General features: G+C 42.8%; 1 protein-coding gene across 1 annotated transcript in view; it reads right to left on the reverse strand.

Moving 5' to 3' along the window:
- FAT3 (FAT atypical cadherin 3) overlaps positions 1–19,322 on the reverse strand; it is a 478,212-nt gene that overhangs the window by 249,172 nt on the left and 209,718 nt on the right. Inside the window, exon 3 of the mRNA XM_083737613.1 lies at positions 12,093–12,407. Coding sequence (XP_083593739.1) covers positions 12,093–12,407 — 315 coding nt within the window. The remainder of the gene's footprint in view (positions 1–12,092; positions 12,408–19,322) is intronic.

Here is a 19,322-nt window from a genome sequence, read left to right on the forward strand (position 1 = left end):
GTGTATGTGTGTGTTTTGGGTTTTTTTAAATGCATGTGCAATATAACCTCAAGGAGCACTGGGAAAGTTTTAGAAAAGGAATTGAGACCGAGCTGATATTTAATAAATTGGGTTGCACAGTATCAGCCACAGAGCTCCCTCTTAACTATTTCACACACCATTAGCATCTTTATAAAGTATGCGCAAACATTTCGTTTATAATGGCAGCAATGTCCCAACTTCAATGTCAGTCTCAGGATCAGGGGTTGGGGAACCTGTGGATCTCCAGGTTATCTATTAATAAAATATAATTATTTACCACTATTTCCTTATTTTTTAAAAAAAATCAGAGCAGTTTACAAGCACTGTGCTTAAAAATTAATAATAATTTATTCAATTTATACACCGTCCTATACCCAGCGATAATATGTACACACAAACACACACACACACACATATATACATACATACATGGCATTAAAAAATGTTAGCGTCCAGAATCAGATAACTGTTTTGGAAACATGTATTATTAATCGCCTGACAGTATAGAGAAAGGTGTTTAAAAAGTTGAAACAGAAGATGCCTCCTAAACCTCTATTGGCAGAGTATTCCACAGGACTAGGAACTTGACACTTAAGAGGCTCAATTTCTTCTTGTTGATCAAATGAGCTTCACCAACTATGGGAACAACCAATGTTGTTGGGGGACACAGGTGGTGCTGTGGGTTAAACCACTGAGCCTAGGACTTGCCGATCAGAAGGTCGGCGGTTCGAATCCCCGCGACGGGGTGAGCTCCCGTTGCTTGGTCCCTGCTCCTGCCAACCTAGCAGTGTGAAAGCACCTCAAAGTGCAAGTAGATAAATAGGTACCGCTCCAACGGGAAGCTAAATGGTGTTTCCGTGCGCTGCTCTGGTTCGCCAGAAGCAGCTTAGTCATGCTGGCCACATGACCCGGAAACTGTACACCCTCTCCCTCGGCCAATAAAGCGAGATGAGCATCACAACCCCAGAGTCGGCCACGACTGGACCTAATGATCAGGGGTCCCTTCACCTTCAATGTTGTTGGATCCGAACACGCACCAACCCTCAGCAAGCATGGGTAACGATCAGGAATGATGAGAGCAGTTCAACAACCCTGCAGTATCTGCGTTTGTTTAGCACTCTTTCAGCCCTCAGACTGGCTTTCTGACTGACTGTGGAAACTCCTTCCTGACCTGACCCAGTTTTAAAACCACTGCAGCAGCACAGATGAAGAAGCACTTTCCTTCAGGCCAAGTGGAGGAAGAATTTCCTTTGAAAAGGAGAGCAGGCATGCCTTGTACATCAATTAGTAAATCAGTGTTGTTGTTAAAAAAAATGAATTACTTTCCAAGAAAGGAATAGATCATTTGGCAATTTTAGATTTTTTAGAAGACGTATAAAGTATGGCTAGTAAAGTCTATTTATTGGTTTGTTGCATTTATGTCCTGCCCCAAAATGACACGCAGCAGGGGTAGGGAACCCTCTTCCTACAGAGGCCATGTGGTTTCACAAGCAAACTTCCAGGGGCCACATGCTAGCAATGAGTGGGGCCGCATGTAAAAATTAGCAGCAGCTGTCCAGGTTTTCAGGCAAGAGTTGAGCCACGTAATGTGTACAAAGGCACACATACTAGGGTAAAGCGTGCACATAAATGCACTGTATTAAGGACAACTGCTTTGGAAAAATGTGTGCACTCAGCAAACATGTATGCAAAGGTGTATATTAGGATAAATGCTGGTACTAAAATGCTGGTAGACATTTTTTAAGAAAGAAAGGATCACAAAGAGATCAGGTGGAAACGTGGAGAACTTGAAACTGGGAAAATGTGATACTGAAATGGACAGATTTGCCCATCCCTACTAGGGATGTCCAACCTCCCTAGAAACCAAAGGATGCATCTTGCCAGAAACCCGGAAGTCCCGGTGTGCACCACAAATCAGATGGCCTCACCCCTGTGTGCATCTGCATCCACACACAGATTTGCTTCCTGGATCAGGGCATCACATTTCATTTCATTCCAGTTGCGCGGTGAGTCCCCCCCCCCCCCCCCGGTAGAAATAATGGCACATGACACAATTATTAAAGTTAATGGGCTAAAAAAGGCCACAACTTTATCGGTTACAGGTGATGAGCGGTATTGGCTTAGGCATTGGAATTTGGACCTAACTGACTATATCTGACTTCAGCCCGTTTGCTTGAAGTCCGGGAGGGGTTAACCACCAGTCCTGCTAATGCACATCAACTAGGAAATCCCCCGGGGTCACCGATAGGCCCTAACCTCCCTAGGCTTCAGACAGGCCCCTGCCCCCTGGAATCCTTTAATGGACTACCCTTCAAAATGCGGGGCAGGTGATGGCGCTACCTCCCCTTTTTTCGAGCAGGTGGCGGGCAGGCAAAGAGGGAGATCCCCAGCCGCGTCCTGCCTTTAAAGGGGCAGGCCACACCCCCGGAGCAAGCCGATTGGCCGGTCTAGGGGTGACGCAGCCGGGAATCCCCCAATCGTGAAAGGGCTGGCCTCCCACCCCCTGGGCACGTGGAGGGGCCGTGAAGCCCGCAACCCTACCTCCTCCCTAAGGCGGAAGTGGCTTTGCTCCTTTTGCACCATTCCTTTTTTTCTAAGAGAAGCCCAAAGCTGCTGACAGCAAAGAGAAAAACAAGTCAATTAAGGCAAAATATCAGAGCAAGCAATATAATGAAACAAAGCATACGTCAAAATACAAAACCGGGTCATGGCCATGTCCGTGTTAAAATAATAACACCATAAATCTTTCTAAGCCTCATTGATTCAGGTGGAGCGGTTTTCAGGGAGGAGGTTGCGAGTAGGGAAGGGAATCTCTAATCATTCTCCCTGCATTAATTAGGCTTACCGAGGGTGTGTGTGTGTTCCTGAGCCTAATTGCTGCACAGGAGGCAGAAGGTTAAGTCCAGTCGGATTCAAATATGGAGTGCAGCCCTGGTCTCGCTTTTCAGGACGAGGGAGCAGGCATTTGTCCACAGACAGCTTTCCGGGTCATGTGGCCAGCATGACTAAACCACTTCTGGTGCAACGGGACACAGTGACGGAAACCAGAGCACACAGAAACGCCGTTTACCTTCCCGCCGCAGCAGTACCTATTTATCTACTTGCACTGGCGTGCTTTTGAGCTGCTAGGTTGGCAGGAGCTGGGACAGGGCAACGGGAGCTCACCCCATTGCAGGGATTTGAAACGCCAACCTTCCAGTCTGCAAGCCCAAAAGGCTCAGTGGTTTAGACCATAGTGCCACCCACAGGAGATAGAGTCAAAGAGAGTCAGCTGGCAAAATCCAAAGGCTCTGGGCACCTAGTGGTTCCCCACCAATGGACAACACACGTGCACTTTGGACAAGATAAAGCGACTTGCAAATAAAATGAATGAATAAATGAATGAATGAAATAGCTACACGCACAAATGATCACAGCCCTTGAGGGGAGCATTTTCTTAAAGCAGGCCCATAGCTGAAAAGGTTGCCCCTCATCCTTGCATATGGTTGTTCCAAGAACCAAATATATACAAACATTAATAAATAGAGCTGTGTGCTGCTTTAACTATATCCAAATTAAGTGCACTCAGGGTAAACCCAGTGAAATCAATGGATTTAAGACAGTCAAGTCTGTTGATTTCAATGGTTCTATTCTGAGCATGACCCAGGGAACAACCCTACACACAAGAAGCTGGTGTAAAAGCAAGGCGGAATAACTTAAACTGGAGTAAAGTAAACCAGATTCAAACTCCATTCAGGAGCAGTGTTGTTGCTGGCTGAGCTGGCCTAAGCCTGACAGAAGCAAAGCAAGCCTTTGAAATAGCGCTTGAGGCACATCAATCTTTTTACCAGCTCAACTCATGCTGCATGACCAAGTCGAACAGGCTTAGGATGCAGCCTAATTCCCTCTCTTTGGTCCTGCCCCAGTCCCATTTTCCGTCAGCAACTATGCTGCAGCATTCTGCACAAAATCACAGGTTCCTGGGTTCAAGCCACATTTGGGGTAAAAGGATTCCCGCATTGCAAGGGGTTGGACTAGACAACCATAGAATCATAGAGTTGGAAGAGACCACAAGGGCCATTGAGTCCAACCCCCTGCCAAGCAGGAAACACCATCAGAGCACTCCTGACATATGGTTGTCAAGCCTCTGCTTAAAGACCTCCAAAGAAGGAGACTCCACCACACTCCTTGGCAGCAAATTCCACTGTTGAACAGCTCTTACTGGACCCTTGTAGACCCTTCCAATTCTAGGATTCTATATAGTGCACTGCAGTCACCCAATCTTGAAGTCACCAGTGTCTGAACTACTGTGGCAAGGCTCTCCAGGAATGCTTGCAGCTGGAGTATCAAGTGTAGTTGCAAACCTTTGCTTCCAGATACTGAAGCTACTTGCACTTCCAGTGACCAGGTAAAGGAAAAGGTGAAGGTCCAATGGACAGTTCAGTCAAAGACATAGCTGTCAACTTTCAGATTTGGAAAGAAGGGATCAGCAGCCTCACCTGTCCTGGGGACAGTCTACGGGATATCTAACAATAGCAGCAGGAAGCAGTGGGAAACGGCGCTGCAATAAGGGAATTTCCCACAAAAAAGGGAAGGTTGACAGCTATGGTCAAAGGCAACTATGGGGTTGTGGCACTCATCTCGCTTTCCAGGCCGAGCGAGCTGGCGTTTGTTCACAGACAGCTTTCCGGGTCATGTGGCCAGCATGACTAAAACACTTCTGGCGCAACAGGACACCATAATGCAAACCAGAGTACATGGAAATGCCGTTTACCTTCCCGCCGCAGCAGTACCTATTTATCTACTCGCACTGGTGTGCTTTCAAACTGCTAGGTTGGCAGGATCCAGTGACCAAGCAGGATTCAAAAGTCGCCCCCCCCCCCGACTGTGTACCTACTGCTTCAGGCAGAGTGAAATCCCATTAAAAGTTCAAAGGCACACAGGAGAATACTTTTTTAAAAAAACCACCCATATTTATGAGACACATAAACTGACCAGCCTGAAGGCTTAATTGAATATTTTATGGTATGTGCAACATCACCTATGCTTATTGCAGGGCATAAAAGTACCCATGAACCTTTTATCTCTCAGGAGTAAGGGCACATTAAAAGAACATTTATTTACTGTGTCCAAAAGATGGGAAAGATGTTCTAAAATGATTGTGGTAGGAAAAGAATCGCTACTTGCTTCGAAGATTCAATTAGGTAATATTAGTTCTCATGGTTTTTTAAGGGGGGGGGTTAAAGTATTGCTATGCTCATTATTGCTATTAATTTGCACGCCACATTAAACCACAGGTTAGCAAACAAATTATGGTTTAGTTCAATGTCGCGGGGAAGGTTTTGCTCTGCTCCCCACCACCTCGCTCCTGCCAACGACTGAACCCATGGTTTGTCCAACCCAAAGAAACCATGAGCAGTAGGCCAAGAACAAACCTTGTTTACTGATTATGGTCTGTGTGATAGAATACAGTGGTACCTCGGATTAAGAACTTAATTCGTTCTGGAGGTCCGTTGTTAACCTGAAACTGTTCTTAACCTGAGGCACCACTTTAGCTAATGGAGTCTCCTGCTGCCACCACGTGATTTCTGTTCTCATCCTGAAGCAAAGTTCTTAACCTGAGCTACGATTTCTGGGTTAGCAGAGTCTGTAACCTGAAGTGTCTGTAACCTGAAGCGTCTGTAACCCAAGGTACCACTGTACAATCACAAACCCAGGACTGGACATTCCAGCAAGCCAGGCTGTGACAGTACAGCAGCAGCAGCAGAAACAAGGAAAGAGCAGGGTGAAAACTTTTCAGCAGCCTCCGCTAGCACTGAACCCTAGTTTGTTCTGATTACAGTAAGCCTGCAACTTGCAAGGGGGTTGCATTCCAGGTATTGTGTCTAAAGCCAAAATTGTGGATTGTCAAAACGCGTTGGGTTCAATGTCAGGTGGGATTGCCAAAGTCGTTTCCCCCCCAGAACCCCACCTGCTTTTCGACTGATTTTTATTTATTTATATTTATTTCCCACACACATAAAGCTGAATGCACACAATTTAAATGCACCTAAAATGCAGGCTTACTGTACAGTTTGATTCAGTTAAAATATACTGTTTCATTTAGTTAAAATGTAGTGCAGACTAGGACACCACGGACTTGCATTTATTTAGTTTGAAAATGTTTAAACCCTTCTATTTGATGAATATTTGATGAATCATTGCACTTTAATATTTTGCTGGAAGCTGCCCAGAGTTGCTGGGAAATAATAAATAAATAAATAAATAAATAATTCTATTGATTTAATATAAAGACTGAATTTTTTTATTTTTATTTTTGCTATAATAGTTCCAAGACAATACTTTCAACACTGCATAGATTAGAGAGTTTTAACTGTACTGCATCTGACACTTTAGGTCAATTCTGTATATCCTAAGCAGCTGAAACTGTTCCATCGCTGGTGGCTGCAGAACAGAGCAGCTGAAGTTTCTGGAAGGAGGTTCAAGGGCATCCCCACACACAGAATAACGCCACAATAATCCGACCTACAGTTTCCAAAGGTTTTGTGATGGGAGAGAAAGAGGGCACTGCTGGCAAAGGGACAGAACCTGGAGAAAAGCAACCCTGTACTGTAACCGGCTGTTCGGCAGTACCAACTGATTGTCAAACAATATAACCAGACCCAGTACTTCTCCAAGATGAAAACCTTATGCGTCAAAGGGAGTTCATCCACATCGTATGGGAATACCATGGGATTGGCTATTGCATTCTGCCTGGTGCTCCCGTCTGTCGCAAGACTTCTTTCCTTTTTTAAAAAAAAGTGTGTGATGGTTTGAATTAAAATTCACTGCTTCCCTCAGAGCACAAAAAAATGCAATAAATCAATGCAATAAATTACTGCTATGCTTTGCTGTGAAATTAACACCCATATATGGGAAATAAAGCGGCAAATTTATGGCTGCAATCAATCTGTTTTAATGTATATAACTCCATCATGTGTTTTATTTACCTTCCCACCATTCCCTGCCTTTTACTCAGGGGTCAGCAAACTTTTTCAGCAGGGGGCCAGTCCATTGTCCCTCAGACCTTGTGGGGGACCGGGCTATATTTTGAAGGGGGGGGGGAATGAATGAATTCCTATGCACACTGGGAAGAATGGGGCGGGGGATTCTAGAGTAAAGTTATGAAGCTCTTGCTCAAAACCATGGTTTGTCTTTTTTATGTCTGGAAGAACCAACTATAGCTAGCAAAACCATAGTTTGATATCATGGACCTCTGCCCTGAATCAAATGGAGGGGAACCAACATTGAGGCATGATAATGTGAACCAGTACAATGCCTGTTTAAATTATGTGTAGTTAGAAAGAAGGAACAGATTTTTATACCCCATCGTTTTCATACATATGTATTATGCAAAGTAGTGGCACTGTGGTCTAAACCACAGAGCCTAGGACTTGCTGATCAGAAGGTCGGCGGTTAGAATCCCTGTGACGGGGTGAGTTCCCGTTGCTTGGTCCCTGCTCCTGCCAACCTAGCAGTTTGAAAGCACGCCAAAGTGCAAGTAGATAAATAGGTACCGCTCCAGCGGGAAGGTAAACTGTGTATCCGCGCACTGCTCTGTTTTGCCAGAAGCGGCTTAGTCATGCTGGCCACATGACCCAGAAACTGTACGCCGGCTCCCTTGGCCAGTAAAGCGAGATGAGTGCCACAACCCCAGAGTTGTCCGCAACCGGACCTAACGGTCAGGGGTCCCTTTACCTATTATGCAAAGCAGCTTGCAATACTTAAAGCATATAGAATAGGCATGTTAAAATATTAGAAGCAAACATAATGAGAGCGTGCATAGCTGATGAAAAAGCATGCACAGAGAAATGACCAAAGTTAGTACTGTAGACAATATGCAACCTTTCTTAAACTTGGCAAAACAACAACAACAAAGGGTCTGATCATTCTTTTGACTTGTAAATACTCTATATGCAAAATGCATGCACACATTTTAATGGCTTCAGTATAATGGCATGTGTTTGTTTTGTCAATGTGACGGGACAGTTGGTTGCATAAATTATGCATAGACCATGGTTAATGCTTAAGCCTGCAGCATGAAGAATAACAAAGGAGGAGTCAAGTAATTAATCATATTGGGAAGTACAGTTCATCTAGAATTCTAGGCTACATTCTAAATAGGTTACATACATACATACATACATACATACATACATACATATTATCTTGCTCTTATTTTTTTTTATCAAGGGAGATAGTTTGGCAGCCTAAACCAATCTTCTTTGACTCCTGCAAATGACAATCCAGACATAACATCCAAAACCACTGGACATGTTGAAGGGACCTGGAGTCCAATACATAATGATTTCTTTGGCCTACAGTGTCAGTTGGGAAGGGGTATGGAGTGAGGGAAATGTTTTCAAAAGTTGTAGAATTATCCCACACTATAATGCTACATAACTGATATATGGAAGCAAATGTGTGAATTGTTTAAGCAGCAAATGACTTATATTACAGAGCATCATCACCATCACCATCACCATCATCATTTATTTATTTATCATTTACTTCTTATTTATTGAATATACACACATCCATGGCTGTTCACTGATGAAGGAACTGGAGAACACAATTTATCTGGGGGTTTTTTGCTGCCTTAAGTTTGTATCAGTACCATAGCAGAAATTGTACGATTTTGTTGTTTTAATTTGCTTTTAACAGATCTGTGGCCGTACAATAAAATTTGTCGTTGCTGTGGGAGAAATCGGTGGCTCTTCAAGAATACAGAAGCAACTGGTGACTGTAGTGTTAAGACATACCTGACAGATACCTAGCTTGTCTTCTTAAAAAGGAAAAGAGATTTCACAATCACTCTAGGCAACACGGTTATACCCATGTTGGTTTTGTGTGTGTTTTACATGCTCAAAAAGTCACGCTGCAGTTTAGCTTTTGTCCCTTCCATTCCAAAGCAACACCTCTTGCAGAGTAAGCTTGTTCAAAGCATGATCTTTCTCTCCCACGTGGCCCTGAATGTTCGATGAACGTCGCTAATATCTACTGGTTTATGAAGACTTCATTTCAGAAAACTCAGGTTTTATGGATATGAACTCATTGTAGGTGCATGTGCTGTGCCTCACGGTTTGAAATTTGCATCTGTAGTACTATGAAAGGCTTTCCAGACTAATGAAGAAGGAAAATAAATTACAGGGCTACATGGAAAACCTAAAATGTGTTTCCAGAACCTATTACATTTGAAGAATCCAAGGGAGGGTTTTAAAAGCATCTCTTGAAATCAGACTCAAGAGTTAACCAATAACACGAGGAAGTCTTTGTATAGATCGCCATCAAAATACAAAATTCAAGGTTGTATAGCAAGCATACCGGTGCAGTTAGAGGAGGCATTGATAGGCGAATAACGTTAGAGGCGAGGGGGAATTTCCCCAAAAGCTTAAGAAAATGCTTAAACTGTAGTTTAAAACCCTTGGTTAAGAAAGGAACCTGGCTAGCCTTTGCTGTTCTTAAGAGCACTAACAAAAGAAGGGCTTTGTTGTTGTTTAGTTGTTTAGTCGTGTCCGACTCTTTGTGACACCATGGACCAGAGCACGCCAGGCACTCCTGTCTTCCACTGCCTCCCGCAGTTTGGTCAAACTCAATTTCGTAGCTTCGAGAACACTGTCCAACCATCTCGTCCTCTGTCGTCCCCTTCTCCTTGTGCCCTCCATCTTTCCCAACATCAGCGTCTTTTCCAGGGAGTCTTCTCTTCTCATGAGGTGGCCAAAGTACTGGAGCCTCAGCTTCACGATCTGTCCTTCCAGTGAGCACTCAGGGCTGATTTCCTTCAGAATGGATAGGTTTGATCTTCTTGCAGTCCATGGGACTCTCAAGAGTCTCCTCCAGCACCATAATTCAAAAGCATCAATTCTTTGGCGATCAGCCTTCTTTATGGTCCAGCTCTTGCTTCCATACATCACTACTGGGAAAACCATGGCTTTAACTATACAGAGCTTTGTCAGCCAGGTGATGTCTCTGCTTTTTAAGATGCTGTCTACGTTTGTCATTCCTTTTCTCCCAAGAAGCAGGCATCTTTTAATTTCATGACTGCTGTCACCATCTGCAGTGATCATGGAGCCCAAGAAAGCCTCCATTTCTTCCCCTTCTATTTGCCAGGAGGTGATGGGACTCCTTCATGGATCACTGCCTTGTTGTGGTGAAGGGGCTTGAATAACTCAGAAAAGCTATGAGCTACGCCATGCAGGGCCACCCAAGATGGACAGGTCATAGTGGAGAGTTTTGACTGAATGTGATCCACCTGGAGCAGGAACCGGCAAGCCACTGCAGTTTCCCTGCCACGAAAACTCCATGGACAAAGACAACAGGTATATAAAGAAGGGCTACATCTGGTTGAATCCAGAAGATAGGGCTCCCCCAAATTTCAAGAGGGTGGAATTCCTCAGTCTGGTTGAAATCCTTTAACTACAGGCCTTAAATAGACCAACATCTGTCTCAACAGGAAATGCTCACTGGCTGATACTATCACATTGTCAGAATAGGTATGTATCATTTCAAAGGATACCTGAACACCTGAACTCCAGGGTGACATAAACATTAAACCAAGGCTCTCCAAGGTCACAAAATGTGACAATTATCTGCATTTTTGTTTAATGCATACATCAATTTGTTTACAAACCTATATGATTTCCTGCTTAATTTTTCACTCTTACATCATGACTAATTGCACGGGTTGATTTAATGCTAAGTGGCAGTTACGAAAAAGACAACCACCCATCAGCCATCAAACTGAGCACTGTGGGAGTCCTTAAGAGCTATTTCTTCATGGGATTATTCTGTGCTGCACAATTCCAATTAAACAGAGACCTTCTAATCAGCACTACGCTTCCCTCAACACAGCCAAGAGACTTCTTAGGACAAAGACACCTCTAAGCTGCAACTCGGATGACAGAACTACCAGCTTTTCACTCTCTTTATGCATCAAGGACAGTTCATAATTGCTAGATTGGTTGACAGCTGATGAAGACTTCCCCAGTTAAGCCATGACAAATGTAGCTCAGGGTCTGGCTACAATTTCGGTATGTTCTCATTAAGGCACATATCTGAAAAGATGTGCAATAATCATACAAAATCTGTTGTTGACGCCAGTGATGCGGGTTGCAAATTTTTCTGCTTCACTAAGTTTAATAGTGTTGCAGGGAACCCCCCCCCCCAATCATTCAGTTTGTACAAACACGACACACACACTCACACACAACATACACAACGTTTCTGTTATAAATTCATAGTAAATCAACCATACATCGGATTTACATCGGTCCACTTTTATTTTGCTCCATGAAGGACTATCAAAGGGGGACGGTTTGATACAGGACGGCCATAATCCCTTAAGTGTACCAACACGTACTCAGGAGCCCTACCCAGTTGGCATGACAACCTTGATGGTCCCAGACAGAAGACCATCAAGGTCACAAAGGACTTGCATATGGGAGTGGATTCAACACGGACTGGAACAAAGGACAATGATCAGATCTTCCCTCTGGGGGCAGGAAACTGCCAACTCCCCTTTGTCCTCTGGAAATGACTCATGGGGAGGGGGAAAGGAGGAACCAGCCAGGTGACAAGATACTCAGGTTACCTCTATAACTCCTCCCTCAACCCCTCCTTTTTGTGATGTGTCAATGATGTAGTCATGCTGTAGTTGTGATGTAGTTCTAGGGGTGTAGCTTGGGGGATTAGTAACTAATAAAAGTTGGGGTCTTCTTTTGTTCTGGGCTTCCATTTTGTTCCACCTTGTGGCAGGTGGGAATCCTGTCGCAACAGTTTTGCTCTGGTATTCCTGGCTGGTGTCCTTGTTTTTTGCCCAAGAGAGCACACAAATTTCTCCATTAACAATAGACACAATGAATGGATGCAAACCCCAAATGAATATGAGGCCACTAGCACCATGTTTGTTTCCGCCCTATGCATCTCCCTATTCACAACAGCTTAACAAAAGGCTGGTCCAGAAAGAGATAAAACAGTACGTACACGTTAAATCTGCCAATCATCTGTACACATATCGTGTCAACAGCATTCAAGGTTGGAAGACATCTCCTTACCTGTTTTGGTATTGATGATGAAAAAGTTCTGGGGGTTCCCACTGGTAATCCTATAGGTCATCTTTTCATTTGTGCTGGAGTCAGGATCTTGAGCCTGTATCTGAATAACCGATACATCCTTAGGAGAGTTTTCCAAAACAGATGGGTAATATATGGGTTCAGAAGTCAACGGGGCGTTGTCGTTCACATCTTCAACCTCAATGTAGACCTCGATGGTGGTGTAAAGTGGAACAACACCACGATCTGTTGCATACACAGTTAACCAGTAGGACTGAGTCGTCTCTCGGTCCAGGATATCTGCAGTATAGATAACTCCTGCAAGAAAAGACGTGAGGGGAAAAAAAAGAGATTCAGGATCGTTGTTGAAGATAAGAAAACATAACTGTTTCAAACACAAGGATGCCCCATTAAGGAAACATGAGAAAGCATTCTGAAGCCATTGTGTGTTCTTGATTTAAACAATATGGCTGTTACATTCAAGTCAACATGTGGACATATCACATCAGTTTTTGGTTATGCGCATCCTTCTTTTCTTCCATTTTTCCTCTCACATTCCTCCCTTCTTCTCCCATTTCATCATTATCCTGGAGCACTCATTACTAGCTGCCTCTCCCCACATGCATACCATGAGCACATGCTGATATATGTCAAGTCTGAGGTTATCATTCATTCATGACATTCAACACACTGAAATTACACTAAAGCTCTGTTTTTGCATTCAGGTCATGCATTCCATGGACAGACACGGAGGTAGCATAACAGGCTCTGCCTCTCACCTTACAAAGACTCACTGAAGGGTCGGACAGAGCCACTGTGCATGGAACTATACGCAAGGAAGGCTGCATCCATGGGAGCAAGCAACTGCCATCAAACATCTCCTCAATTCCAAAAAGCCTTTCATGGATTCAGCTGCCCATGCAAGTGTTCAATGGATGCGGATAAACAGAGGCTGCACATGGCCCCCAATGCCTTTCCATTGGACCCCTGAATGGGGCATCCTTTTTGCACAAAGGTGTTTCATTTTGGGGAGCTTTGCAAACTGCGAATTGGACTTCTTTGGACTGTTTCTCGACGGCCTCACTTGACTTTTCCCTAAAGCGGTTTTAGTAACCATTCCTTGCTTACGATGAAGGTTTTATGATGGATTGACTTCTGCGAATGTTGCACTGAGACTTTAAATGGTTCGATTTCAGCAGCATGAATCAAACATTCCCAGTCCTGCTTAGAAGAGGCAAAACTGCCACGACAATTACCAAACAGTGCGGATAGCATTAAGCATACAGTGATGATCCAAACCAAGTCCTGCTTCTAAAGCCAGAAAGTGCAACTATGTAATTCCACCACTTTTGGTCATCCTAATCCATCATTAATATTCAGGGATGAAACGTTTTGAAAGAGTTAGCCCAGGACCAAATAATAAGAGAGATATTAGCAGGAAAGCTTCAGGGCAAAATGGGAAGGAAAGAAAGTTGGGTTCAGCTACTGATGGTAGTTAAAGAGTTTAAGTATATCAATTTGTCATTCACGGGAGAAAGATTTAGCTCTGGGCAGTGCTAATAGAGAATTTTTGATTATGCCACCCTCTGAACACTTCTCTGAGACTGCCTAGTCTTATGGAAAGTTAGTACAGCTAGTCTTATGGAAAGTTAGAACAGCTAGTATGTGATTCTTCCCACAAGGAAGAATCTTTCTTCGTTTACAGCTGTTTCAAACCCAGGTGCCCTGAACCAATCCGGACCTCCAAAAGCAAAGTTTTAAAATGTATAAAATTAATAAGCCAATGAATAACAGAAAAACACCACCTGGCAACAGAGAGGAAATCAGAATTGACATATTCATGCATCCTTAGGTACAGTGCATCTCTCCCCTGGAAAGCTTTCGGTTAACAATATTGTTTTCAATATAGTTTCCTCTGCTGAGTTAACGTCACTGTTAATCTCCTATATTAATTGGCTCCTATGAAGCATCTTGAAACAATTTCACAATACAATAAAAACCTACGTAAAACCGGTTGAAACAATTACATATATAAAAACAACTTCAAATCCAATACAAATACAAGACTGGGATTTTTAAAAATCCACTTAGAAGGCTTGCTGAAGTGTTGTTTCAAAGTGTATTTTTGTTGTGACTGTAAAGTGGGCTTCTTGGAAAAACAACAGAGAAATACTTTGTTGTATCAATAAAACAAATACAAGGCAAATGCTACGCTTCTGAGGAAGAAATGCCAAACATTCGTCCGTTATTTTACAAAAAAGCAAACTTTGCTGGCGTATTAAGGAACCCACTGCCTAAAATACCACATAAATGCACAATCTCCCCTCTTTTCATTCCCCCAGTGAGGTGCCCCAAACTGGTCATCTGGAAGAAGCATCCATAATTAGCGGCAAAGCTCCACCTTGTCTTTGGTCTGTGTAAAACAGGAAGCGATACATATGCTAAAAAGAACAAGGTCCATTTATCTCTGATTTAAGCCCTATGCATATTTATGTGCAAATTCAAAATACCCTTAAGGCTCTTGGCGGTGTGCCAATGCAGCTTTCATTGATGGATAGGCTGAGAAGAACTTATCTGCTTCCCATAAGCTGCCTCTACTTTCCCTAAGCCGACTCTTTTGAGGCTCCACTTCCCATTGAGTTTAGGCAGGATTGGAGGTGCCACAGATATCTTTATTTTCTGATTCTGAAAGCCCAACACACACTCGCATATTCCCTGGCTGTGCCACGAATAACAGTACAGTGGTACCTCGGGTGAAGTACTTAATTCGTTCCGGAGGTCCGTACTTAACCTGAAACTGTTCTTAACCTGAAGCACCACTTTAGCTGCCGCACCGCCGGAGCACGATTTCTGTTCTTATCCTGAAGCAAAGTTCTTAACCTGAAGCACTATTTATGGGTTAGCGGAGTCTGTAACCTGAAGCGTATGTAACCTGAAGCATATGTAACCCGAGGTACCACTGTATGAGAGGAGTCAGGAAGCAGGGTATTAAGTCAACCAAAGAGCAAAGTCAGAACCAAAGGACAAAGAAGGAGGCAGGATAAAGTTGGATATCCAGAACCAGTGTCTACAAAAGGACACAGGAACATACCTAAGTTCAAGCTCAAGCAAGACTTGCTATGACTAAGTTTGTTTTCGACAATCACGTTCTTGTTTCAGAAGGCCTACCCAGTCATGGAAATTTAACACAAAAACTTATCATGTATAGTTAGTTTTTTTAAAAAAGCAACAACAACACCTGCTGGTTTTGTTTTGATAAGAAAAATATGGCAACATGTTTTTAAGGGTTTTGTTTTTGCTGCTATTTTTCAATGAATACTTGAGTCTAATCAGGGCACTTTCCCCTGCTCTTAGTGTCCATGCAAACTGCTGTTAGGATGCTGTGAGGCCCAGTTGGCTCATAAATTACTTCCTGCACACGACTGGGTGAGGTTAGAGGTCTGCTCTACAAGGAAGAGATGATGCTAATGCACGTGATTAATTTGGCCACGACTGCAGCTAAGGGTACGGAATATGTGAATATTCTCCTTGGATATCTGGAGACTTGGTTGTGCAAGTTGTTGGGCAAATTAGGCAAGCACAGGAATAATTCGGGGGGGGGGGAGACATTCAACTGCCAGGGATTTGAATGAGAACAACACAGATTAAAAGTGCTTGTGTGTGTGGTGTGCAGGAATGATTTCAACGTGCGTTGTACTGCTTAGAAGTCTGATTTTGAATGGGGATCTCAATGCACAAGAATGCCAAAAGGAGCACACAATGCACAACAACGATGCAGAAAATAGCTAAAAATATCCCAAACAGTGCCAGTGTTCAGAAAGGCAGAAACACCCACAACAATAGACCGAAAGCTGTTTGCACATCCTTATCCAGGAAGGTGAGTTCCTTTATTAATATGCAAGTAGAACTTCAAGTGTACGCTAACAAATGCTTGCCTCAGCAATCCAAAAAACAAAGTTGTGCCATTAGCTAGTGCAAATCAAAACATACTTGCATCAGGGTTCTTTAGTTCATCTAATTAATTCTGATTACTAAGGTCAGAGCAGGGAGTACCAGTCAAGTTTACCCCTTATGTTAATGCACACTCTGTCTCTGTAGGAGACTATGAACATGGAAGAGTTTAAGCGATATAGAAAGCTGCCAGCGAGTGGCTTAGTCGGGGGGGGGCGGACCTGTGCCCCTCCACTTGTAGCTGACTCCCATTCCCATCAGCCCTAGTCAACATGTCTAATGCTCAAGGATGATGGGAGTTGCAGACATGAAACATCTGGAGGACTGCAAGGTAATTGTATATCTCCATTGGTTGCATGGTGGATAAAAATCAATGATTTTTTTTTATTTAAATCAGATTTTTTAAATAAAATGCTTTTGGAGGAAAAATCTTTCTAAAGATAGTTTTCTATTTAAGTTACATTATACTGTACTCCAAAGGCTATTCATCAGGAAATAAGGATTTGTTTTAAATTTTCATGTGTGCTAAAACTCAGTCTGTTTGGTTTTTTAAAAAAAATCATTTAACCACATCAGTTAACAAACATGGATACATATGCTGTAATATGTTATTGTTTAAGTTAAATAAATTGTTTAAATTGTTATTAAGGAAATGATTATTTTTCTCCTTCCAATAAAGTACAGCAGAAAAGTTGTCCAAATATAAGCAGTTAACTTAATAAACCTCACAATAATTTCGCAATTACCTGTCTATGTGTTTCTAATAATATAACCAAATCAGTAATTTTTGATGTAACTGTAAAAACTATTCTGAAACTTTATTATTCCAATAGTGAAACCTTCATCTGGTTGTAAGTATTAAGATTATACCAGCAAGAATGAGTCTTTCTGTAAAAAAAAAAAATGGTTTAAATCAAGTCTTACTGACTAGTGAATTAATTCATGATTTAAATCAAATCCACCCTGATTGGTTGCTCAGGATAGTTTACTCCTAGATACCCTACATAGTCAAACTACATCAATATTTATGCAGAAGGATTTTTCTTTATTTTGGTGTATGTATGCCCTCACCAACTAGTGACAGGGAAGCTCTCCCAACTAAAATTTGCTGAGAGTAAAGAAAGCTATCAGCTGAACAGAAACCTGATGGATTTCAAGCCCGTCCTCCCACAAGCCTGCAAATCCAAAACTGACAAGAATCCAGGGGTTGTAATATCTGCTCCACGTGTGAAGCATAAGCAATACCAGACTCCACAACTTGTATTTCCAAGCTAGGAAATATGAGTCTTGGTGACATGCCTGTGTTGAAGCGCTGCTGGTGGGCAGGGTGAGTTTAAGGAACATCAGGAGGAAAGGACACCCAGGGGTGACACATTCAGTGGGTCACTTTAACCGGGGAGGGAGGGAGGAACTGTGGTCCTTCATATGATGATGGACTAAAAGGTACCATCAACCCTGAGCAGTGGCTATGCTCATGGAGGCTGATGTGAGTTGGAGTCCCAACAACATCTGGGAGGCCAAAGGTTCACCAGTCCTGCTTTAACCAGAGTTCTACCCACCCACATTAGGCGAGAGACACCAATTCTCCAGGCCTTGCTGGCTGCTGCCACACACTTATTGCTTTATCAGATCTGTTTGTCACAGGCTCCGCACACACCTGCATTCATTAATTAAAACAAAGGAAGATAAAAGAGAAGCCAAGTTGCTGACTCTGTGAGTTGCTGCAACCTACATTGCTGAAGTTATTACAATCTTCAAAGCATGGATTTGGTCACAAGCTTTAATACAGTTTAAGTGCAAGATTATATGGGTGTGCAACCAAAACCAGTAGCTTTGGGGTGAATTCTTGCCAACGCGTCCACAGCATCCAGTTCAACCTGTCTGGCTTCTTGACATCATGAAGTGGCGGCGTGTATTCCATCACTTCGTTCTGTGACACTGGCTGCCATTGCAGCAAAATGCACAATACAGTGGCTTCAGGACATGAGACAAGTTGTGTTAAGATGACTTGGAGGTGTGTAACCACGGGCATGCCATTATTTTTTATGGCTGCCCTGTGTTTCTCGGGACCATTTTCTTTTCCCCACGAAACTGAAGGGGAAAATACAATAGCCTAGCTGGATTTATTTGTTCGTTCATATTTATTTATGTCAGAGATATATGCAATGCCCCTCAACAAAAGCCCAGGCTGGCTATGAAGCACTGTGTACAGAGTTAATTGCACATCTGATAGTGTTTGAAGTGGTACCCTTAAAAATAAAAAAAAATCAACAAGGAATTGTTTTAAGTCTTCAAAACACAAGGTTTCCAGAAATGAGATATAAAAGAGATGAGATATAAAAGAGATGAGAAAGGTTTGTGTGCGATCAGTTTCAGTATGAGTAAACAAACACTGCGGTTTATCTTATGTTATTTTCAAAATGCTATTTTGTCAGCCTGGTTGCACTTTTTTAAAAGATGGCAAAAAGCTATCCAACGGTTCAAGAGAAGATAAGGTTCTTTTAATCAAGTTTCCCTTGTTCTTATCTTTTTAAGATTTCCTTGATCGTTCTCCAATTTCCATTTCCAGTCCTTCTATTAAACGACTGTAACCCCGTGACCTCCATTTACCGGACCACATTTATCTTCGGCTCCTAATTGAGATGTAATATGTCCTCCTGCCAGGCACAGAGTACCCAAGACAACTTGCTTGTAAAAACAGACTGTTGTAGGGACCTCATTCCAGCTTGAGAAGTCCAGGACAATAATCGTGGACAGTTTTTATTTTATTTTATTTTGCTTCCCACCACCTTGCCCCTCTCTTTACAAATGAATTTGTCTTTCCAAGATCAGGCTATGGCAAGTGAGAAGACAACACCAGAGGAGAAGGCAAACAAGACACACAAATAAATACTATTAATTCTGATCTGAATGGGACTGATCACATTGGGACCACAGTGGAAACAGCCCAAGACAGGCTGCCTTTGTTTAGAATTTAGAGCAAGGAGTTTGATAGTTACCCACTTCTTTTCCTCCCTTCATACATGGTGATCCTTTCCCTCCTTTCCTGGTTTGAAGCAAAACATGGCCCGAAACAGCAAACAATAGTATGTGCTGTCCTTACAAACTAGGATTCCAGTTTCCCTACAAACCACTTTTGTTGTTTTGTGTGAACTCGGGGGGGGGGGGGAATTATGGACACTGCTCCTTCAGAAGCACAAATATTGCCTTGCTTACTTCGGGGAATTTAGTAAGAAACACGCAATTATTTTGATTAAAGTACGCCAGTGTGGTGTAGTGGTT

Source organism: Podarcis gaigeae, assembly GCF_964106915.1.
Source record: "Podarcis gaigeae genome assembly, chromosome: 4".
Lineage (NCBI taxonomy): Eukaryota > Metazoa > Chordata > Lepidosauria > Squamata > Lacertidae > Podarcis > Podarcis gaigeae.